The 18,143-nt window shown below is 45.2% G+C and overlaps 1 protein-coding gene and 1 long non-coding RNA gene across 3 annotated transcripts; one reads left to right on the forward strand and one right to left on the reverse strand.

Moving 5' to 3' along the window:
- Positions 1-687: 687 nt before the first annotated feature.
- LOC118211234 (peripherin-like) lies at positions 688-9,281 on the reverse strand. The gene is made up of 9 exons (XM_035388288.1): positions 8,642-9,281; positions 4,785-4,845; positions 4,307-4,402; positions 3,844-4,005; positions 3,449-3,574; positions 2,634-2,854; positions 2,293-2,342; positions 1,818-1,891; positions 688-1,573 (listed from the first exon to the last, which is right to left on the reverse strand). The coding sequence occupies exons 1-9, from the start codon at positions 9,181-9,183 to the stop codon at positions 1,526-1,528; spliced, it is 1,380 nt and encodes a 459-aa protein (XP_035244179.1). The 5' UTR covers positions 9,184-9,281; the 3' UTR covers positions 688-1,525.
- On the forward strand, positions 1,504-6,443 carry LOC118211235. 2 transcript variants are annotated; one of them, XR_004761981.1, is made up of 4 exons: positions 1,504-1,599; positions 1,777-2,904; positions 3,867-4,075; positions 4,278-6,443. It is a non-coding gene; the product is annotated as an uncharacterized LOC118211235 (long non-coding RNA). The 2 variants fall into 2 exon arrangements; XR_004761980.1 differs by having other exon boundaries at positions 3,888-4,075.
- Positions 9,282-18,143: the final 8,862 nt, after the last annotated feature.

Below are 18,143 nucleotides of genomic sequence, written 5' to 3' on the forward strand. Positions count from 1 at the left end.
ACTATTTCACTACCATGTGTCATGGTTCTGTGTTTCGGTCTGTTTTTCCCTGTTGGGACGCCAGATGGCGGCACTTCTGTTTTGTGTCCTGCTCGTTCTGCCTGTTGGTTAATTGTATTATTCCTTTCAATTATTTTATTATTGTCTCGTTATTTAATCATCGTCCCCACCTGCCTCTCGTTTTCCCTTCTCTCTGGTTTGATTGTTCTTTGAGTTCTCCTGTGTCTTGTTACCCCTGTCTATTTAAGGAGCAATTCAGAGTAAGTGCCTTGCTTAAGGGTACAACAGCACTTCCAACTGGGAATCAACCCCCATTATCTTTGAGTTATTAGTCCAGTTCCCTAATTAGTATATTAAACACATATTAGGTAATACTGTTGTAATGTAATCTAATAACCAATCATTATTAGTTTCTGTGTGTACTTCACTCTGATGGAGGCATTGTGTGTTTATCTTGAGGATAATTGCTAGGCACTGATCAGTGCAATCATTACCGTATATGATTGTTTTACCACTATTTTTGAGCTCTACTCTATAGCACAATGTTAATGGCTATTCATCAGTACAGACTCTTTGTGTTCTTTTTGTTTTGTGATATGTATTTTAATGCATCTCATCATGCAAACCTTTACTGCACACATGGATAAGTTAGCTACAGAAAAGCAAGACAAAAGTCAGCAGAGTTACTCGCCTTTGTTCCAGTTAATTTTATTTGCACATTTCATTTCAATTTTACTTATTAGTAGTTACAATTTTCATTTTTGTTTTTTTAATTATTATTCATCATTCCATTCTTTATTTTTTGGTTGCCAAAACACACATCATCAACCCATTGCAATGCGAGTCTTCCTGCAGTGATTGTGTGTTAGAAACAGAACTGTCCGTTGGAAGTGTTGCTGATCTCTCTGTCTGCCATCACGCCCCACTGTGGGGTGGGGGCGGGGCCTGAGGTTTCGCAGTGTGTGTCTGAGCCGGGCGGGTGGGGGTTGCGCATGCCTCCACCCACCCTGCTGGATTTGGGCTCCGCCGTGGGATGGACAGCACAGCTGTTCAATGTGAGTACCTGAAGAAACTCCAGGACAGAGGTATGCACTATGTTCCAGTTACCCAGGGAACTGAGGGCTAATGGGGACCCCAGCACCAGGTAGGTTGAGACTGCCAGAGCCAGCTGGGAATCATCTCTGTCGCTGTGGCAGTACGGCTGTCAGTGAGGAATGGCTAAACGGAAGCACCACTGAAAACAAACCTGATCAGGAGTCAAGGTTTTAAACAGAGGGGAGATTGGCCTGAGGTTTATCTAGGCCCCTGAAGGAAGCTGCCTTGGGTATGAGCTTTGGTACAGTGGTACAATCAACAACCTTCTTAAGCTCAGAGACGGTGAGAAGTGTGGATTTGGTTGTGATTGTGTACTATTTTGGCATAATTTACTCTTCATACGGTTATTTATTTTCAGTTATTCTTCTTTTTTTTCTTCTGTTTTCATTCTTCTGCTCTAGGGCTGGAACAAGCGGCCATGGTCTTCTGTCTAATCATCCCTGTCTGAATCCCTGTCCTTCCTGGACTCCTTCACCACCTGGTGGGGGAGGAGACACAGCGCAGGTATAAATCAGGGGTAGGTGCCTCTGAGCGGGAATGCTGATCCAGGATTAGGTTTCCATAGCCTACCGTCATCCATTTTGAGCAAAGGCCAAACTGATCCTAGGTCAGCACTCCTGCTCTGCGATGCTTTATTAATACGAGCTCTGTTGACCATCTGGAACGCCTCTATTCCATCAGGCAGTGTGTGGAGCTCTGCTGCCAAGCACCCAGAGACTTACCTCCCCGTCGCGAGTCTCCACGGTCTTTATCACCACGCTTTTCTTGCTTGGGGTGCTGCGGTTGTCATCTATATCTGGACAGAAGGAAGGAATTGGTCAGACTGAAGGGAGAGATGGTGCCAATGGGACAGAGGTGTACTAGTCACATAGTGCTGTGCCGAAGAAGAGCTGTACTAGTGATAGAAAGCTAAGTACCTTTTTGAACTCTACACATGTTCGACTGAATGGAGATGTTGTTTTGTGATTCCAAGAGAGTTGGTTGAGATTCCCCGTGGCTACCGATTGTGTGGGAAAGGCTTCAAGTGTCCTATGTTTTAAGCAGGGTCACAGTTCACTGTGTGTGTGTTTGTGTGCACACATGCATGCTAGTTTTTCTGTGTGTCTGTTATTGTGTGGCCTTTCCCGCGGGGGCATATCTGTGTGTGCATGCGTGTGTGTGTGCGTGTGTGTGTGTGCGTGCGCGCGATGGACTCACCAGCATTACGATGAGAACTCATAGAGGAGACATTGATGGGAACAGTAATCCTGGAGGCAGAAACAATGGTCATGGGGTCAGTAGGATGTTACAGACAAGATCATACTCAGTACAAGCTACAATGACAGTTTCTTTATAAAATGAGCTCCCTTCCTGTTTTCAAAAAGTCACTGAATGCACTCGCGTATCAATGAATTTCCTGTCTAAACAACTACTTTATTTGATTAAGTAAATGCTGATTAACGACGTAAACTGCAGGCTCTGCATTTATCCAGGACCAAGAAGCTGCCTGCATTTAGAAGTGTCTATTCTTGTTCCCCCATCACCCTTCTCTCCTTCACCTGCTCTCCTCGCCCTCCAGGAGCTTCCTGTAGGTGGCGATCTCGATGTCCAGCGCCATCTTGACGTTGAGCAGGTCCTGGTACTCCCTCAGGTGGCGGGACATCTCGTCCTTCAGGTGGCGGATCTCCTCCTCCAAACGAGCCACCGAGTCCTGGTAGCCGTTCACTTCCACCCCAAACTGGTCCTCCATGTCCCTCATCTGCCTCATCAGGGCCTCGTTCTGCCGGGCCACAAGGGGGCGACAGCCATGATAAAAACGGGTTAAGAAAGGTAAAAAAAAATAAATGTTTTTGAACTAGATGCATTTCAGAGACCTAGAGTGAGCTGGTTGACTGTAAGCATTTGCTTGAAGCTCTGAAAGTTAATGTGTGTAACGGCTGAGAGCAGGGAACCCTGGAGTACTTAAGACCAGGCTCAACACAGTGCTAGAGGCGCTCTACTCTACAGCTTATGTAAATGGTAAATGGTAAATGGACTGCATTTATATAGCGCTTTTATCCAAAGCGCTTTACAATTGATGCCTCGCATTCACCAGAGCAGTTAGGGGTTAGGTGTCTTGCTCAGGGACACTTCGACATGCCCAGAGCGGGGATCAAACCGGCAACCCTCCGACTGCCAGACAACCGCTCTTACCTTCTGAGCCACATTGCTGTTTTAAAAAAAGTACCAATTTAGCGTATTTTTGGTTGAATAAAAAGACAGTTGAATTAAAAGACAGCATGGTTGCTTCAATTGAGATACATTACATTTTGGGAGCTGCAAGCTAATGATACGAGGTGCAAACCGGTCTATTTAAGCCCTTGGGCACACACACCGTGCTCTTCAGCGCATCGATCTCACAGGTGACGGTCTGGATCTGCCTGCGGTACTCATTGGACTCCTGCTTGGCCTGGCGCAGAGCCTCGTTGTTGCGCTTAGCGGAGTCAGTCAGGTCAGCAAACTGCAGGGACACGCAAGCGCACGAGGACATGAGCACAGAAACACACTCGCACACGCACACACATCTGTGTGTGTGTGTATTTTTGAATGTGCATGTGCACATTTGTGTGTGCATCCGGGTGCATGTGGATGTGTGTACATTATTTGTGTGTGTGTGGGTTTGTATATGTTTGTGCGTGTTTGTGTGTGTGTGTGTGGGTTTGTATATGTTTGTGTGTGCACGTGTTTGTGTGTACATATTTGTGTTGAATGTTCATGTGTGTGTGTTACCTTGGACTTGTACCACTCCTCAGACTCCTGCATGTTCTTGGCAGCAATGCTCTCATACTGGGCCCTGATGTCACGCAGAGCGGTGGTCAGGTCAGGTCTGGAGGAGTCCACTTCCATCTTCAGATGCTGGGTCTGCACGCTCACCTGCACATCCTGGATCTCCTGATGTGGCGGGAGCAGAGGGCAAAGGGCAAAGGGCGAGGAGGGGTCACAGAAGGAATCGCTCATATGGGTCAGCCAACAGAAAAATTTTTCTCTCCATTTCCATATTTTTAACAGCTGCATTTCAGCAATGATTACTCAAATTTCACATATGAGTTGTTGCTGGTATTCATTATTAAAGTGGCAATGCTTCCAGCTAATTCCCTTAATTTGTATGTTTATTGAACTATAGTTTTTGACTGAGGATTCTGGGTGCTGGTTGTCTTGTGTAGGGGTCAGGTCACGGGACGGCAGTGCTAACCTCATCATGCAGCTTCTTCAGGAACTCAATCTCATCCATCAGGGACTCGATCTTCCTCTCGAGCTCCAGGCGAGAGAGAGTGGCGTCGTCCACGTCCTGGAGGACATTTTACTTTCATCGTGACTGCTGCCGTGCATAATGTAATGTCATGCCATAATGTCATAATGTCATAATGTAATGTGTCTGCGCTACTCAGGTTTACTAAACTTTGTGGAATCACAACCTGCCACAGGGTGTCAGTCATGTGCAGGGAAGAGACCAAGGGTACGGACAAAGAAAGCAGAATAACCCACATAATCACAAACACTCTGCAAACTCATTAAAGTGCATGGGAGATGTGTAGATTTCCCTCTTAGCTGCTGATCTGGAAGGGTGTGGGCTGCTCATGTTCTGAGGCACAGTCTGTGTAGGATCTCACACAGGTATATAGTTATTTTGTAAGAGCTGTGTTGTTCTTTTCTCTGTTGCGTTAGTTTACCTTGCGGAAGAGCACCAGGTTGTTCTCAGCTTCAGCTCGCTTCTGGGTCTCTTCCTCCAGGCTGGCCAAGGGGGGTGGGGGCGGAGGTACACAAAACCATGAGACCAAGTCAAACACACACACACACACACACACACACACACACTATTGTCTCTAAATTTCTCTACATAGCACATAATATAATGCATACACTCATCATGAAAATTCAACATCTTGTTTTGCATCCATGAACAGTGGGATTAAAATAATACATAAAGCCATGGAATTATTTTTTATCTGTCAAAAAGAACAAGGCTCTACTAGTAACAAACAGCTAGCTTTAGTAGGCTTTACTTGTAACACAAATAGACTTTTTCTTTGCAATATGATGTTAAAAAATGTCATGCTAAAGTGCAATATAGAAATTGTTAAAATGTTAAGTGCAAGACAGCCATTTCGATCATGCTACCATCATGTCAGTAGCATTCTGTGTACACTTGCCTCATTTCTAGTCATTTGTGCTGATTTGTTTAATAGGGTAAGGAGTCTGCAAAATTGCATAAAAAATTAATTTACAGAATTTTATGGACAATTGCCACCAGATTGTGATTGTTGATAGTTGATAATACATCAGAGGAAAAGATAAAACAATGTCTGAGGCAATGTGGTATGCCAGATCTTCATTAAGACATTCTGTCTCAGCCCTATGTTCTGTCTGGAGTAATCTAAACCCCACATTCTGTCTGGAGTAATCTAAGACCTGTGTTCTGTCTGGAGTAATCTAAGCCCTGTGTTCTGTCTGGAGTAATCTAAGACATATGTTCTGTCTGGAGTAATCTAAACCCTACAATATGTCTGGAGTAATCTAAGCCCCACATTCTGTCTGGAGTAATCTTAGCCCTACACTCTGTCTGGAGTAATATAAGCCCTATGTTCTGTCTGGAATAATCTAAGCCCTATGTTCTGTCTGGAGTAATCTAAGACCCACACTCTGTCTGGAGTAATCTAAGGCCTACATTCTGTCTGGAATAGTTTTAACCCTATATTCTGTCTAGAGTAATCTACTGTAAATCATGTCAGATTGTCTGGCTTTTTGGGTTACACGTCAGTGGAGAAACAGGGTGAGAGTGTGAAATATGGAACATACAAATGCAATCAGTTGTGGAGTAAATTCGAAAACTATAATTCAGTTTCTGGATTGAAGAGCATTTTGTTGAGTATTTAAAGAGATTGCACCCAAATCACATGATTACGTGATCCCCTTTGAGATCTTTGGACAGAGGGCTGGATGGATTTGCTGCCAGGTTCCACTTGTATCCACACAAGAGGTAGCAGCTGGCAAATGGCCATCAGATCCATCTCCCTGTTCAAAATCATGTTAAAGGATCAGGAGAGGCGGATGAAAGGGGTCACTTACACAATGACAAATTTTGTTGATTGCCCCCTTTATGACTCCTGCCCTCTCCCCCCCCAAGACATAGTGCTTCCTCCAGCTGTCCTGAATCTCTCTAAAATGTTTCGGTTTTTCCTGTGGGGGGGGGGGGGGGGGTTGAGTGTTGTGCGACAGCCCCACTGTCACATTTCCTCAAAATACTGCTTCTAAATACTGCTTATAACAAGAATATTAATTATTTTTATTGTTGTTGTTATTATAATTATCAATAAAAAATAATGAACTCATTATTATTATTATTATTATTAGTAGTAGTAGCATTATTATCAATAAAAAATAATTAAGTTATTGTTTCAACAAGCTCCACAGTTGGGATGAAAGCAAGTGTACATTTAATCCATTGGAGAAGTGAAGCTGTGTGTAACTTGCTGTCAGCTTAAGGAGTGGACCGTGCGGTTTTATGATGTAACAGGACAGGATGCGGTAAAATGGCTGGGGTCCTGGACTTCATCTTATGCTGAAGTGCTGCTGTTATACAAAAACTGTGCATAACTATACCCTGGCTACTCCAATAAAACCACAGCTCTTTAATTACTGAATGTTGCAATGTAAACAAATCCTGCAGAATTTTGGTGCCAGCTAAAATAAACACCATAACTGTCGAGTGTGTTTAGTTTGTTTTGAGTAGGAAAAGCCTCCACAGTGTCTATAGAAGCGGATATGCAAGCTAGCTAGCCTTGATGTATGTCCGCATTAAAAGGAATCCAATCACGGCAGGAGCGTGTGGGTCTGGCTCATGTGGTCAGTAATTGGGCAGACCCCAATCTGTCTCCTGCAGCAGCACTGCCCCCAGGGGCATAGCAGCCCCTGTTACACAATAGCCAAGGTGGGCGGGACCGAGCCAGGCTCATCTTTAATTCATGCTCCATTGCAGCAGCACTGTTTCTAATGGTGCTTCTGACACTCCAGCCTGGAGACTGTAATGGAGAATCTATGATGGGGCTTCATTGATTTTTTTCTTCCTTGATGCTATTTTCCGCATGAAGCCCCCCCACAGATCGCCCACCCACCCCCACACCCCACCCCCACCCCCACACCCCGCCCACACACGTGCACACCCCACCCCCACCCCCACACGCGCACACCCCACCCCCACCCCCACACCCCACCCACACACGCGCACTTCCAGCTCCTCCCTTTGCACCACCCATCTATTCCCCCTGTCACCCTTTTGCGGGGGAGGGGGAGGAGCTACGGACTCCACAGTCTGCATGATGCGGGCGTGTCCTTCACACGCAGTGCGTGTCACGGCTCATGTCGGCAGCTTCTCCCGGTCCTGCCGCCCGCAGCCCAAAGCCTCGTCTTATCACAGCCAACTGTCCACAATACTCGCGTTCAACGCTTCAATACACCTGCTAATAGAGCTGCTGTCCTGTTTTTCAGTTTGACTAAATAGAAATGCACTCGCTTGGCTTTATTCAGGATAATATTAAGGCTATTAATTACATGATACTTTTTGAATGCACTAAACCTCTGATTTATTTTAAACACCAGCCACCAACCGCTCTTGCAAACGAAACGCTGTTGTTTGATGCCGTTCTGTTTCGAAAGTGCTCGATGAGGACTCTGCTCTTCCTCTCAGTAAATGTAATTAAAAAGGAAGTAAGGGTGCGTTTTAAAGATCCGTTAGAGTGGTTAATTATAGTTAGAAACATAAAGCATTTGTATGGCTGAGTAAGTTGGATATCCAAGCATGTTGTAAAAAAAACGGTCTGTTTTACATAAGACCCATAAGCATGTCAGTACTGTATTAAAAAAGCAAACAAAAAGAAACGAAACTTTTAAAACACTAAACCTTTGGATAGTATGTGCATTGGATGCTCCGCATGTACAATGTCATCCCGGAGACTACTGCACCAGAGTTAGGGGAGTGTGCCACGCCCCACCCCGCCGCTGCCAGAATGGAATGGGTGTGGCACGGAACTTTGTCCCAGATCGGGACGTTTGTGAAGGTTTAGGGATGGAAGCCTCCTTACCAAAACAAACCCAAGCCCTCCTCAGCACCCCTGCTCGCTCTCTCTTGTGCTTGTTCGGATCTTAAAGTACAGGACAGGGTCTATCTGAGCTAACAGCAGCCCCCCCCCCCCCCCCACCCCAAATCAGCCCACCTGCAACCTGCTGTAAAAGTTGTGCAAGTCGCTCTGGATAAGAGTGTCTGCTAAATGCCTGTAATGCAATGCTGAGTTCTACACCTACGTTCCCCAGGAACCCAGACTGTTATCCCGTAATTTCTCTGATACACGCTGAGCGCTAATTTAGCCCAAAGGACATTTATATGGAGGGATGCAATTAACCGAATCAGTTTAATAACGTTAACTTAACGCTGCACGTTTCGCTGCATACCCAGACCCTTACCCCCATCCCGCTGGCCCCCCCGCCCCCGCCCCCGCCCCGCCCCCGCCACCGCCCCCCCCTCAGTGCTCACCGCTGCTTGACCAGGGCCAGGTCCTCGGCCATGTTGTCGCGCTCCACCTGCATGCCGTCGCGCTCCTTGCCCATGTGCTCGATCTGCTGGCGGAGCTCGCGGAGCTCGCGCTGGAAGAGCTCGTCGGCCCGGCTGGGCTCCTGCTTGTTGCCCTTGAAGTGGCTGAGCTCCGTCTCCAGCCCGGCGTTCTGCTGCTCCAGGTAGCGCACCTTCTCGATGAAGCTGGCGAAGCGGTCGTTCAGCTCCTGCAGCTCGGCCTTCTCGTTGCTGCGGGTGGTCAGGAACTCCTGGTTGACGGCCTCGGCGAGGGTGAAGTCCACCTTGTCGTAGGACAGGCGGGGGGCCGGGGAGCCGCTGGAGCGCAGCCGGTAGCCGGACGAGCGGGAGGCCATGGTGGGGGGCATGGAGTTGAGGTAGCGCCCCCCGCCGTACGACGTCCTGGAGGACATGGAGGAGTAGGAGGGCATGGGGGCGCCGCCCCCGAAGGCCCGGCGGTAGGAGGTGGAGGCGGAGCCGGAGCTGCGGACGGAGGAGTGGCTCATGGTTCTTCTCTCTTCCGTTTCCTCGGACGTCTGGTCTGGGGCTTCTCTGGCTCGGCGGCGCTCGCTGAGGTCGCAGGGAGATTCAGGCAGGGAGGGAAGCGACAGTCTGGCTGGCTGCGATGTGCCGGGCTTTTATAGAGAGGAGCCCGACCCCCCCACCCCACCCCCCACCCCCCGCCACCACCACCACCCACCGGCTCTAACATCGCAGCCTTCCCCTCCCATCCATCATCGCTCAATGCGGAGTCCCCCAAGCCCCTCCTCTCTCGCATCCCTTCATCCCTCCCTCTCCTCCGTTTCTCCCACCTGCCCCTCCCATCTTTCCCAAGACCGCCGCCCAGATCAATGCGATGTCTCTCAAGATCTCTCTGTTTCCACACAGCCCCCACACATCCTCATTTCCACAATCAAATTCTCTGCAGCATTCTACCTTCATCTTTTATTTTCCCCTCTTCTTCTTTCCAACTATCCTTCACTTTACTTTAACTATTGATCCTTCTGATCATACTTTGAACAAGTAAGCTCACTCACTCACTCACTCACACTTTTGCGTGCACACAAATGCACAGTCTATTGGCACCTTGTCCTGGTTTTGTTCTGGACTAGAGAGTGGATGAATTCCTGTAGCAAATTTCCAAATTAAAAATATCCAAAGCTGTTCAAATTATTACCTTCAATCTACGAAAGCAACTTTGCAATCACTTACCAACAATGAAATAGACTGGATACATTAATGCAATTAAACTCTTAAACTCTTACTGTAAATGCTAGCATTCATTAATAAAACATGTCATATTAGAAAATAGATACGAGTGTTTCCAACAAAACTTGTCTGTAAATTAATTCATCTGTCCAATAAAGTTGAGTAGCTGAATTTTTTATTTGATCGTTTTGCAACGGGATTGCTGCCCTGCATATATTTTTTTTACAGTCGCGCCGAGTTTTATCGTTAATTTTATTCAGCCAATAGCGGAAATTTGTATCGATGTTCTGAAAGGCGGACCGCATGCGGGCCATGACTGTGCAATTTCACGGCATAGCTCCAGTCATGATGCATGGTGCACTCGTTCAGTCCCCGTTGAGTGTGGGCTGGGCTAACACAGGGGACCGGTTGTTTCCCACAATCCCTGTGGCTGCACTGCAGGCTACCTGGGAAAGTGCACACGTGTGCTAAAATAAACACGTTTGCTGCTTTACAGCACGTCTCCAAAACTAGCACTTATGCTCGCTTCATCTGCACGCTTTACGTTTGGTTACACAAGAGCAACAAATTAAGTGAACTTGACGATGTAATAATGTGTAATGATTTTCACAAACACAAACATGCTATATTACAGAACATCCATATGGAGACAACTGTTATGACAAAACTGTTCCTGTAAAAAGCTACTTTGAAGATTCATTTTTGCCATTCTAAGCCAATTTGTTTATTGCCCGCTGTTCTTATTAGCTTTCTCTTTTCCACTGTGTGAACACACATTAAGTCCCATCAACAAGATGTAACTCACATAACAACAGCTTTGGAAACAAGAACTGTTTATGATTGACAATCTCCTGCATGTTTTTCTTGCAGAGGTTAATAATAATTTTTAAAACTTTTATTTAATGTTTAATATTGAATTACCCACCATGGTTACTTGCAAAATGGTCATAAATGATAACATCAGTTTGGCCTGGCTTCCTTCCCATTAATAATGCAGTTTTTACCATGCACAAAAAAAACACTGCTGACATCTTACTGTCGTCTGTGAAATAACGGTTTGTATTTTGATCTGATTGTACGCATGCATCCAAGTGTGCAGGAGTCTGCCAAGTTTGCAAATCGTGCCAGCCAAGACTCTCTCTGGAGCTCAGCTGGCCCCGTTCCGCACAGGGAACCCCAATCGACAGGAAGAGGGAACCCAAAATACGCTCTAAGGCGGGCAAAGGGGGCTCGGGGCCCCAGGCTAAAACCAGAACCTACAAGCCTCAGACACAATGAGAGCAGGAGAAGCTGCCCCTCCTGAAGCATGGCGCACACAGATGGGAGGGGGCAGCAGGCCCACATTTACATGCCTCTCAGCCAATTAGAATGAAAGGCTTCTATCTGCAGACGGTATAACTCACTGTTGTCAGATGCAGTCCCAGAATCATAATCCCTTTTCACGCTGAAGAGAGATGTGCCCAAATAGTGGAAAAAAAGCATGGATTGTAACTGCAAATTTTAAATGATGCCTAAAACATTACATTGTGATTTCTGATGCACTGAGGGATTTGAGGAGGCGGGAGTCATAAAATGGATTATATATGAGAATGTTTCTCATACTGGATGATTGACTTTACCCATCTCAACAAACTGCCAGCCCGTTAAGTTCCGTGATTTCTACGGACCATATTTTCACGCCCAGTTTTATGAGCAGTACGGTATTTTGCCCAGGGCAAGGAAGGGCTCAGTCAGGGAATGCTGATGTGGTGTAGTGTATGATCGTGGCAAGCACTGCGTGCTACAGGGTCCGCAGTGGCTCTGCAATGCAACCCCCCCCCCCCACTCCACACATCAATGTGCGGTTGTGCTCAGTCAGCACCTGTGCGCATGGGATCCAGTGGGCGGGGCCAGAGCATGTGCTTCCTCATGCCGACTGCATAGCTGGAGGTGAAGACTGCCGCAATGCAAAGGAGAAAAACTGCAGCCTCCGCTTCGATTGAGGGAGGGCCGGTTTGAAGGTGCTTTTGCAGTACTTCGTGTGCGCGCGTGTGTGTGTGCGTGTGTGTGTGTGTGTGTGCGTGTGTGTGTGCGTGCAGGCGCACGAGTCTGACTCATGTTTGGTTTGTATGCTGCCTCCTTCTCTTTGGCTAAATTTAATAATGCTACCGAGGCAACAGTACTATCCAATCCCTACTGCTGGCCTCATCTGGCTAATGAATTAACCTCCATGTTGGCATGACAGCATAATCTTATCAACCTGCATTTTGGTAAATGAGGGGCTCTACTTTCGCTCTCTCTCTCTCTCTCTCTCTCTCTCTCTCTCTCTCTCACTCTCTCTCTCTACCTCTCTCTGTCTTGTTCTGTGTCTTTGTCTTAATGGAAAGAAGACCCTGGCATGCTGCAGGCCATTGCTCACTACCCCTTCCCGGTGGGGTCGGTTCCCAGAGGAACACGGATCACATTTCTAACGTCAAGCTTTCCTGCACATCCCCACGGTCTGTGAAGCAGCGATCAGGCTCACGTTTATAAAGGCGGGGGGAAACAGAGGCCACAGATTCCCTTCCGCATCATGTTCTGGTATAATCTGGTGTCTAGTGGTTGTAGGATACTACATTTCAGTGTTTATTTCATATTCTCCCTCCTTGTAAAACACATAAAAACTTCAGGTCTTCAGCTTGTCCAAATTCATTCAATACATCTTCACATTCTTCATGTGGTGGCTCAAATTCAGTTCAAATAACTCAAATACAATGAACCCTTCTCTCCCTTTATCTTGCCTAGCTCTAGCCCTAGTGGCATATCTTAACCATATGAAATTAACTTTTGTAGGCCACTTAAATATGTCTGCAAAATGACTAAATTGTAATATGCAATACAATGTATAAAAAATATTAAAATACTAACCAGCATACCAACATTAGTTTCATTCTTATTGTAAAACCTTGTGGGTACTGGAATATTATTACCAATATGAAGTTTATTTGTGGTATGGAATCCTCAAATATTTTGCCTGCGGTTTAAAATGATTTTTGCTTCACATATTGTGCTTTTTTAATGAGCAAGTTTAATTCTCTATGGCATTGGAAAACACCTTTACTGTTTCAGAGCTCCGTGCCAGCTTTAGCCATAAAAGCATGCGCAGCTAATGAAAGTAGCCTTCTCTCTGTCTTTCACATTCCATTCTCTCTTTCATCGCCCTTAAATACTCACCCTGTCTCTTGTATCTGTAGTCATGACTACCTGGTGCAATGTTTAGCAGTAGATGAAGATTCAGTAAACTGCTTCCAGCAGCTTGTGAAGGGAACCTCAACGCTGTTATTCTGGATTCTTATTTTACTTCATGATTAATGGTGTGTCAGTGTGAGGAGTTCGTGAGTTCGGTGCATTGAAAGCACAATAGCAATGCCTGTGTACATCAGGCTAAAAAACTACCAATTTATTTTGTTTGCACAACTCACAGTCTATGCCACGGCCATTTCCAGGTTTCTATTTGAATACAGATACAGACATTTGTGTTGGTTGAACAGCTTACCGACACAGATGGTGTCAGCTCTGCAGTCCCTTAATAGCTATGCATATTTTAAGAAATCATCCAAATTGTATACAAACATGTATCATACAATCATATTCTTTAAAACAGTATGTTGAAAAACACAGCATGTAAGTCACCAGAAGAGATAATTGAATAACTCCAGGTTTCACGTATATGGTTGAGATTAATTTAACCACAGAAAGAGTTACTGGTTAAATATCTAATCGCCTGCGGCACGTGGCAGCAAGGCATCACGCAATGCAATCCATTTCAGAGCACTTGAATTAAAAAGACAAAAATGATTGGATTTGTTCCCCTTGGCCAGCTACCAGGGACAAGGGCTCCATGGTTATAGTCAAATGCAATTCCCTGCCAACGTTTTACTGGTCACTCTGTACAAATCACCCTTTTAGATTTTATTGGCATGAATTTTGTTTGGCCAGTGCTGAACTTTTGTCTTCAAAGGTAAAATTAATTGCACGTGCATCCTGCTTGCTCAACCAATCACCACCACCCCCCCACCCCCCACCTCACCCCCCCGTCACATAGCAACAGCCTGCTGAATTGAAGACTGGAGTGGCCTGTCTCAGGAAGCAGAGGTCAAAAGTACTCTTGGACAGATGAAAGAAACTTCTCCTGAAAGTCATTGATGAGAGCTTGTAATGGCTGTAATACTGACTGCTCCATTCAGCAACATATAAAGGTTGGAGTGTAAATGTGAGTGTTTTTGTACTTTGAAATTTGTTTTGATATGTATAAATGTGTCATATTGTATGTTGTGATGTGATTCAGATCATTTTTTCTGCTCTGAATGCAGAGGTTTGTGCATATAATATAATTACATTGGGTGGGGCTAATGCCACAAATATTTGCTAATAGAACACTTTGGGCTATGGTGAGGAATATATGGCACATTAGCGAATGTTCAGAAATTGGCTGTATAATTAGTGTAAGTGTGTCTGGAGCTTTGTGGTCTGACTGAAGAAAGATTCTTTATGTCATGTTCCGGTGTTCCTGTCTGTGTTTCCCCTGTTGGGCCGCCAGATGGCGGCACTTCTGTTTTGTGTCCTGCTCCCTCCCTGTTAATTGTATGATTGTTTCATTGTCTCGTTATCCCATCATTGTTCCCACCTGTGTCTTGTTATCCCCTCCTTCTGGTTTGATTGTTTTTTGAGTTCACCTGTGTCTTGTTACCCCTTGTCTATTTAAGTTCTCTGTTCCCTTGACTCGGGTGCTGGTTCCTTGCGTTTGTTCTTCCTTGTGTTTGTTGCCTTTTAATGTTCAGACCATTTATACCTGCCTGTGTTTTTTTACCTGTTTGTGTTTGTTCCCGAGTTGTGTTTGTTCCCTGACTTTGATGTACCTGCCTGCTTGTGTTTGTTCCCTGACTTTGATGTACCTGCCTGCTTGTGTTTGTTCCCTGACTTCTATGTACCTGCCTGCTTGTATTTGTTCCCTGACTTCCATGTACCTGCCTACTTGTGTGTGTTCCCTGACTTCCATGTACCTGCCTGCTTGAGTTTTGTTCCTGACTAGTTTTGTTCCTGACTTGTTTTGTTCCTGACTTGTTTTGTTCCTGACTTGTTTTGTTCCTGACTTGTTTTGTTCCTGACTTGTTTTGTTCCTGACTTGTTTTGTTCCTGACTTGTTTTGTTCCTGACTTGTTAATTTGCCCTTGTGTTCTGCCTACCTGCGTTCTGCCCTGCCCGTGTTTGAGTTCCTCTTGTTTTCTGTTATTTAGAGATTTTTTGAGTTCGTGTTTTTTCCCTTTGTGGCCTTGTCTGTTCCCTGCTTGTTTGCCTGTCTTTAGTAAAGTCTTTGTTCCCCTCCCATTTTGGATTTGTGTTTTCTTTTCCCTCTGCGTTTGGGTTCCCCCTACCCGCGCCGTGACACTTTATGACTGTGTCATGGTTTAATGTTTCTGCATTGTGGTCTTAGCAAGTAGTGGTCAGACAGACAATGTGAAGCCCATCTCACCTATATGTAGGGGATAATTAATCCATGTCTGTGGTCAAAATGGACGCAGACTTCATTGTCATTTTAGTACATGGAGAAATGTTTATTTCTTGGGGTGTTTTCCGTGAACTTTTGAATCACTGCAACAACAATGTCTGAGAGAAAACTATTAAGGTTTGACAAAAATTCTAAAATAAGACATTTAAAAAACAATTATGTTATTCATTATGAACCAAAGAAAACAAATTACATTATATTACTCCTCTTGTTTATATTAAATATATTTTCTATTACATAAATTTTATTCAGTTTAGATTTTAAATTCTTTTTTCTTTTTTTTTCGCCTGAAAGCAACCAAGTTCCTAAACTACACAATAGAAGAGGATTTGGTACTGGTTGTTTGAAAACCAGGTTACTTATCTAAGTAACCTAAATGTCATCAATGGTGCATCTGTTTAATGAACTACCACTCAGGAGAACACAAGTGAATATCTACTACAGAATGGATGCACCATATTAGCATTTAGAAATTATATTTTTACATCAAAGGGACATGTTATTATTCTACTGTTTAACCTTCCTGCTGTCCTTGGGTCAAAAAAGCCACCTTTTTTAGTTGAAAAGTAGTGAAACCCCACTCAATTTTATTACTAAATTTTTTCAGCATGAAATTCAATGGCTTTTCCTGGAGTGACCCTACCATTAGAAAAATTAAAACATGCCTATTTTTAGATTTCTATAAAAGCGGTAGACAGGATAATGCACCACGTCATAAAGCCCCCATTGTCCAAAAGGCCATGGGCATGTCCAATGCAGGCAGCATTTGGTCCTGGGCTGCAAGTATACTATTCTAGTCGACCTACAGGAAGGCGTGAATTGCTGGGACATGGTTCCTCAGATGGAGGCTGACTGATGCCAGTCCATACGTTGCCTTGCGGTGCCTGTCCAAAGTCAGCCTGGACAGGGTCCTGGAACGCCAGCCTTAATGAACGTGCGGGCTCCTCCCCGTGCTCCCCCAGGGAACCGCAGGCCCATTCTTTCTGGATGGTGCTCAAACGGCAGGTCATTGTTTGGGCCTCTCGTTGGAATCCTGGCTTGTTGGGCTCGGCCGTTCTCCAGACGTCTCGGACCTCTCATTCATAATGCACAGCCCGACGTGACGTGATTAGCGTTCCCCGCGCAGACCCGTCCGCTTTAACCTCCCTCTCTCGCGCCGCCTTATTTTTAAAGACACCGGCTGAGTAAGGAGGCGAAGTGCCGCTGCGGGTTCCGCTAAAGCGAAGGAGAGCGGTTAAGTGTGGTTACAGCTGCAGGCCTGCGACGGGCCGCACCTTCCGCACACTATACCCACGGGGCGCCTAAAGCCACCGGTAACTCAGCTGACCGGCGCGGCAGTTAGCATCCTCGTTAATAATTCAGGACGTGCGACCATTTCTTCCTGACTGCAACACAGTCGATATCTAATCGTTTCCTTCGTAAAAAAAAAAAAAAAAAATCAAACTGCCGTGTCTCTAAGTGACAGAGTTCAAAATGTTAATCATATTGTGCCAATGACAGAAGACTGGGATTAGCAGCAGGGGTTGCCAGGATTGGTTTTCTTGTATGATGCAGATTTTATTTGCAGTGGGATTTAATAGGACAGTGTAGAGAACAGACTTTTGGAAAATTATTTGCCTTTATGGATACAAATTAATGTGTTTTTTTTCATGTGTTCCCACTTCCTTTTATTATACTCTCCTCTGTTTACCGGCAATTTAATGGTTTTACACATAGGCAACATAGCCAACAGCTGACAGTCGGTGTCCTGTGCGTAGCAGTAACCCATGGAACCCTGGGTGGCTTAAACCCACCCTATCGCCAGTGGGACAAAACTGACTGTGTCCCATCGGCACCAATTATGAGTCACTGGGCCACTGACAGGCTCAAACCGGTGATGTCTTGCCTAGTAGTTGTTGCCCTGCCTGAACCAGCAGGCATACTGGAAGAGTGGTGACTTACCATGACCTGCATCAATGTGTAGTGCTTGGCAGCCATTTTGCACCAGAAAACTGCACATGTGGCACAAGTCAGATGGATTGGGAGAAAGGATTTTTTTTAGCCAATGCTGGGGGATGATGACAGCCAAACTGATATATTTTCCAGGACAATAATATTGATTTAAAAAATAACAGAATAGAGAGAGCATTGATAACAAAACAAATGTATTTCTAAAGACTCATTTTGAGTCAAGGGAAATATAAAATTGCTATAAAAATACCTTTTCATTGCCCAGAGCATAATAAGACCCATAATTAGACAAGTTAAATAATGTTAGGCTTAATCATCAATTATATAATTTGTAATAATTTGTTAATGTGTGAAGACCTCTGTTTGTATTTGTCTCTAGATGAATACTCATAGCACCCAAGCATATCAATACGATTATGATCCGTGGATAAAATAAACATGCAACATACGGCAAACATGCAAGCCCTGACGTATCTGTGCTTCTGATGAGAAGAGCACAGTTAGTGACTGACACATAACAAATATCCATAAGGTGCACAGCTCGCTGAACAAGCTTTCACAACGCATAGGCTCCTGCGCTGCCCCAGTAACATATTCACAGCGAGAGAGAGACACGCTTATGATCACTTGAAAATAAACTATGTACGCTGTGAAACTCCTCCCTGCGGATCTACAGCACAACAGCGCCCATCCACAGCACACCGACCACATCAAAAATTCACAGAACCCCTGCAATCGAGCCTGCCACCGTATCCGTCCGAACCTATCGCAATATAGCTA

Source organism: Anguilla anguilla, chromosome 13 (genome assembly GCF_013347855.1).
Source record: "Anguilla anguilla isolate fAngAng1 chromosome 13, fAngAng1.pri, whole genome shotgun sequence".
In the NCBI taxonomy this organism is placed as follows: domain Eukaryota; kingdom Metazoa; phylum Chordata; class Actinopteri; order Anguilliformes; family Anguillidae; genus Anguilla; species Anguilla anguilla.

What these genes read in the sequence shown, in the direction of transcription:
- LOC118211234 (XM_035388288.1), bottom strand. Translation starts at nt 9,183, where the DNA reads ATGAGCCACTCCTCCGTCCGCAGCTCCGGCTCCGCCTCCACCTCCTAC. An exon ending in CTGGCCCTGGTCAAGCAGCG is followed by an intron (nt 4,846 to 8,641) that starts GTGAGCACTGAG and finishes CCCCTTGGCCAG; the next exon opens with CCTGGAGGAAGAGACCCAGA. An exon ending in AGGAGTGGTACAAGTCCAAG is followed by an intron (nt 3,575 to 3,843) that starts GTAACACACACA and finishes GTGTCCCTGCAG; the next exon opens with TTTGCTGACCTGACTGACTC.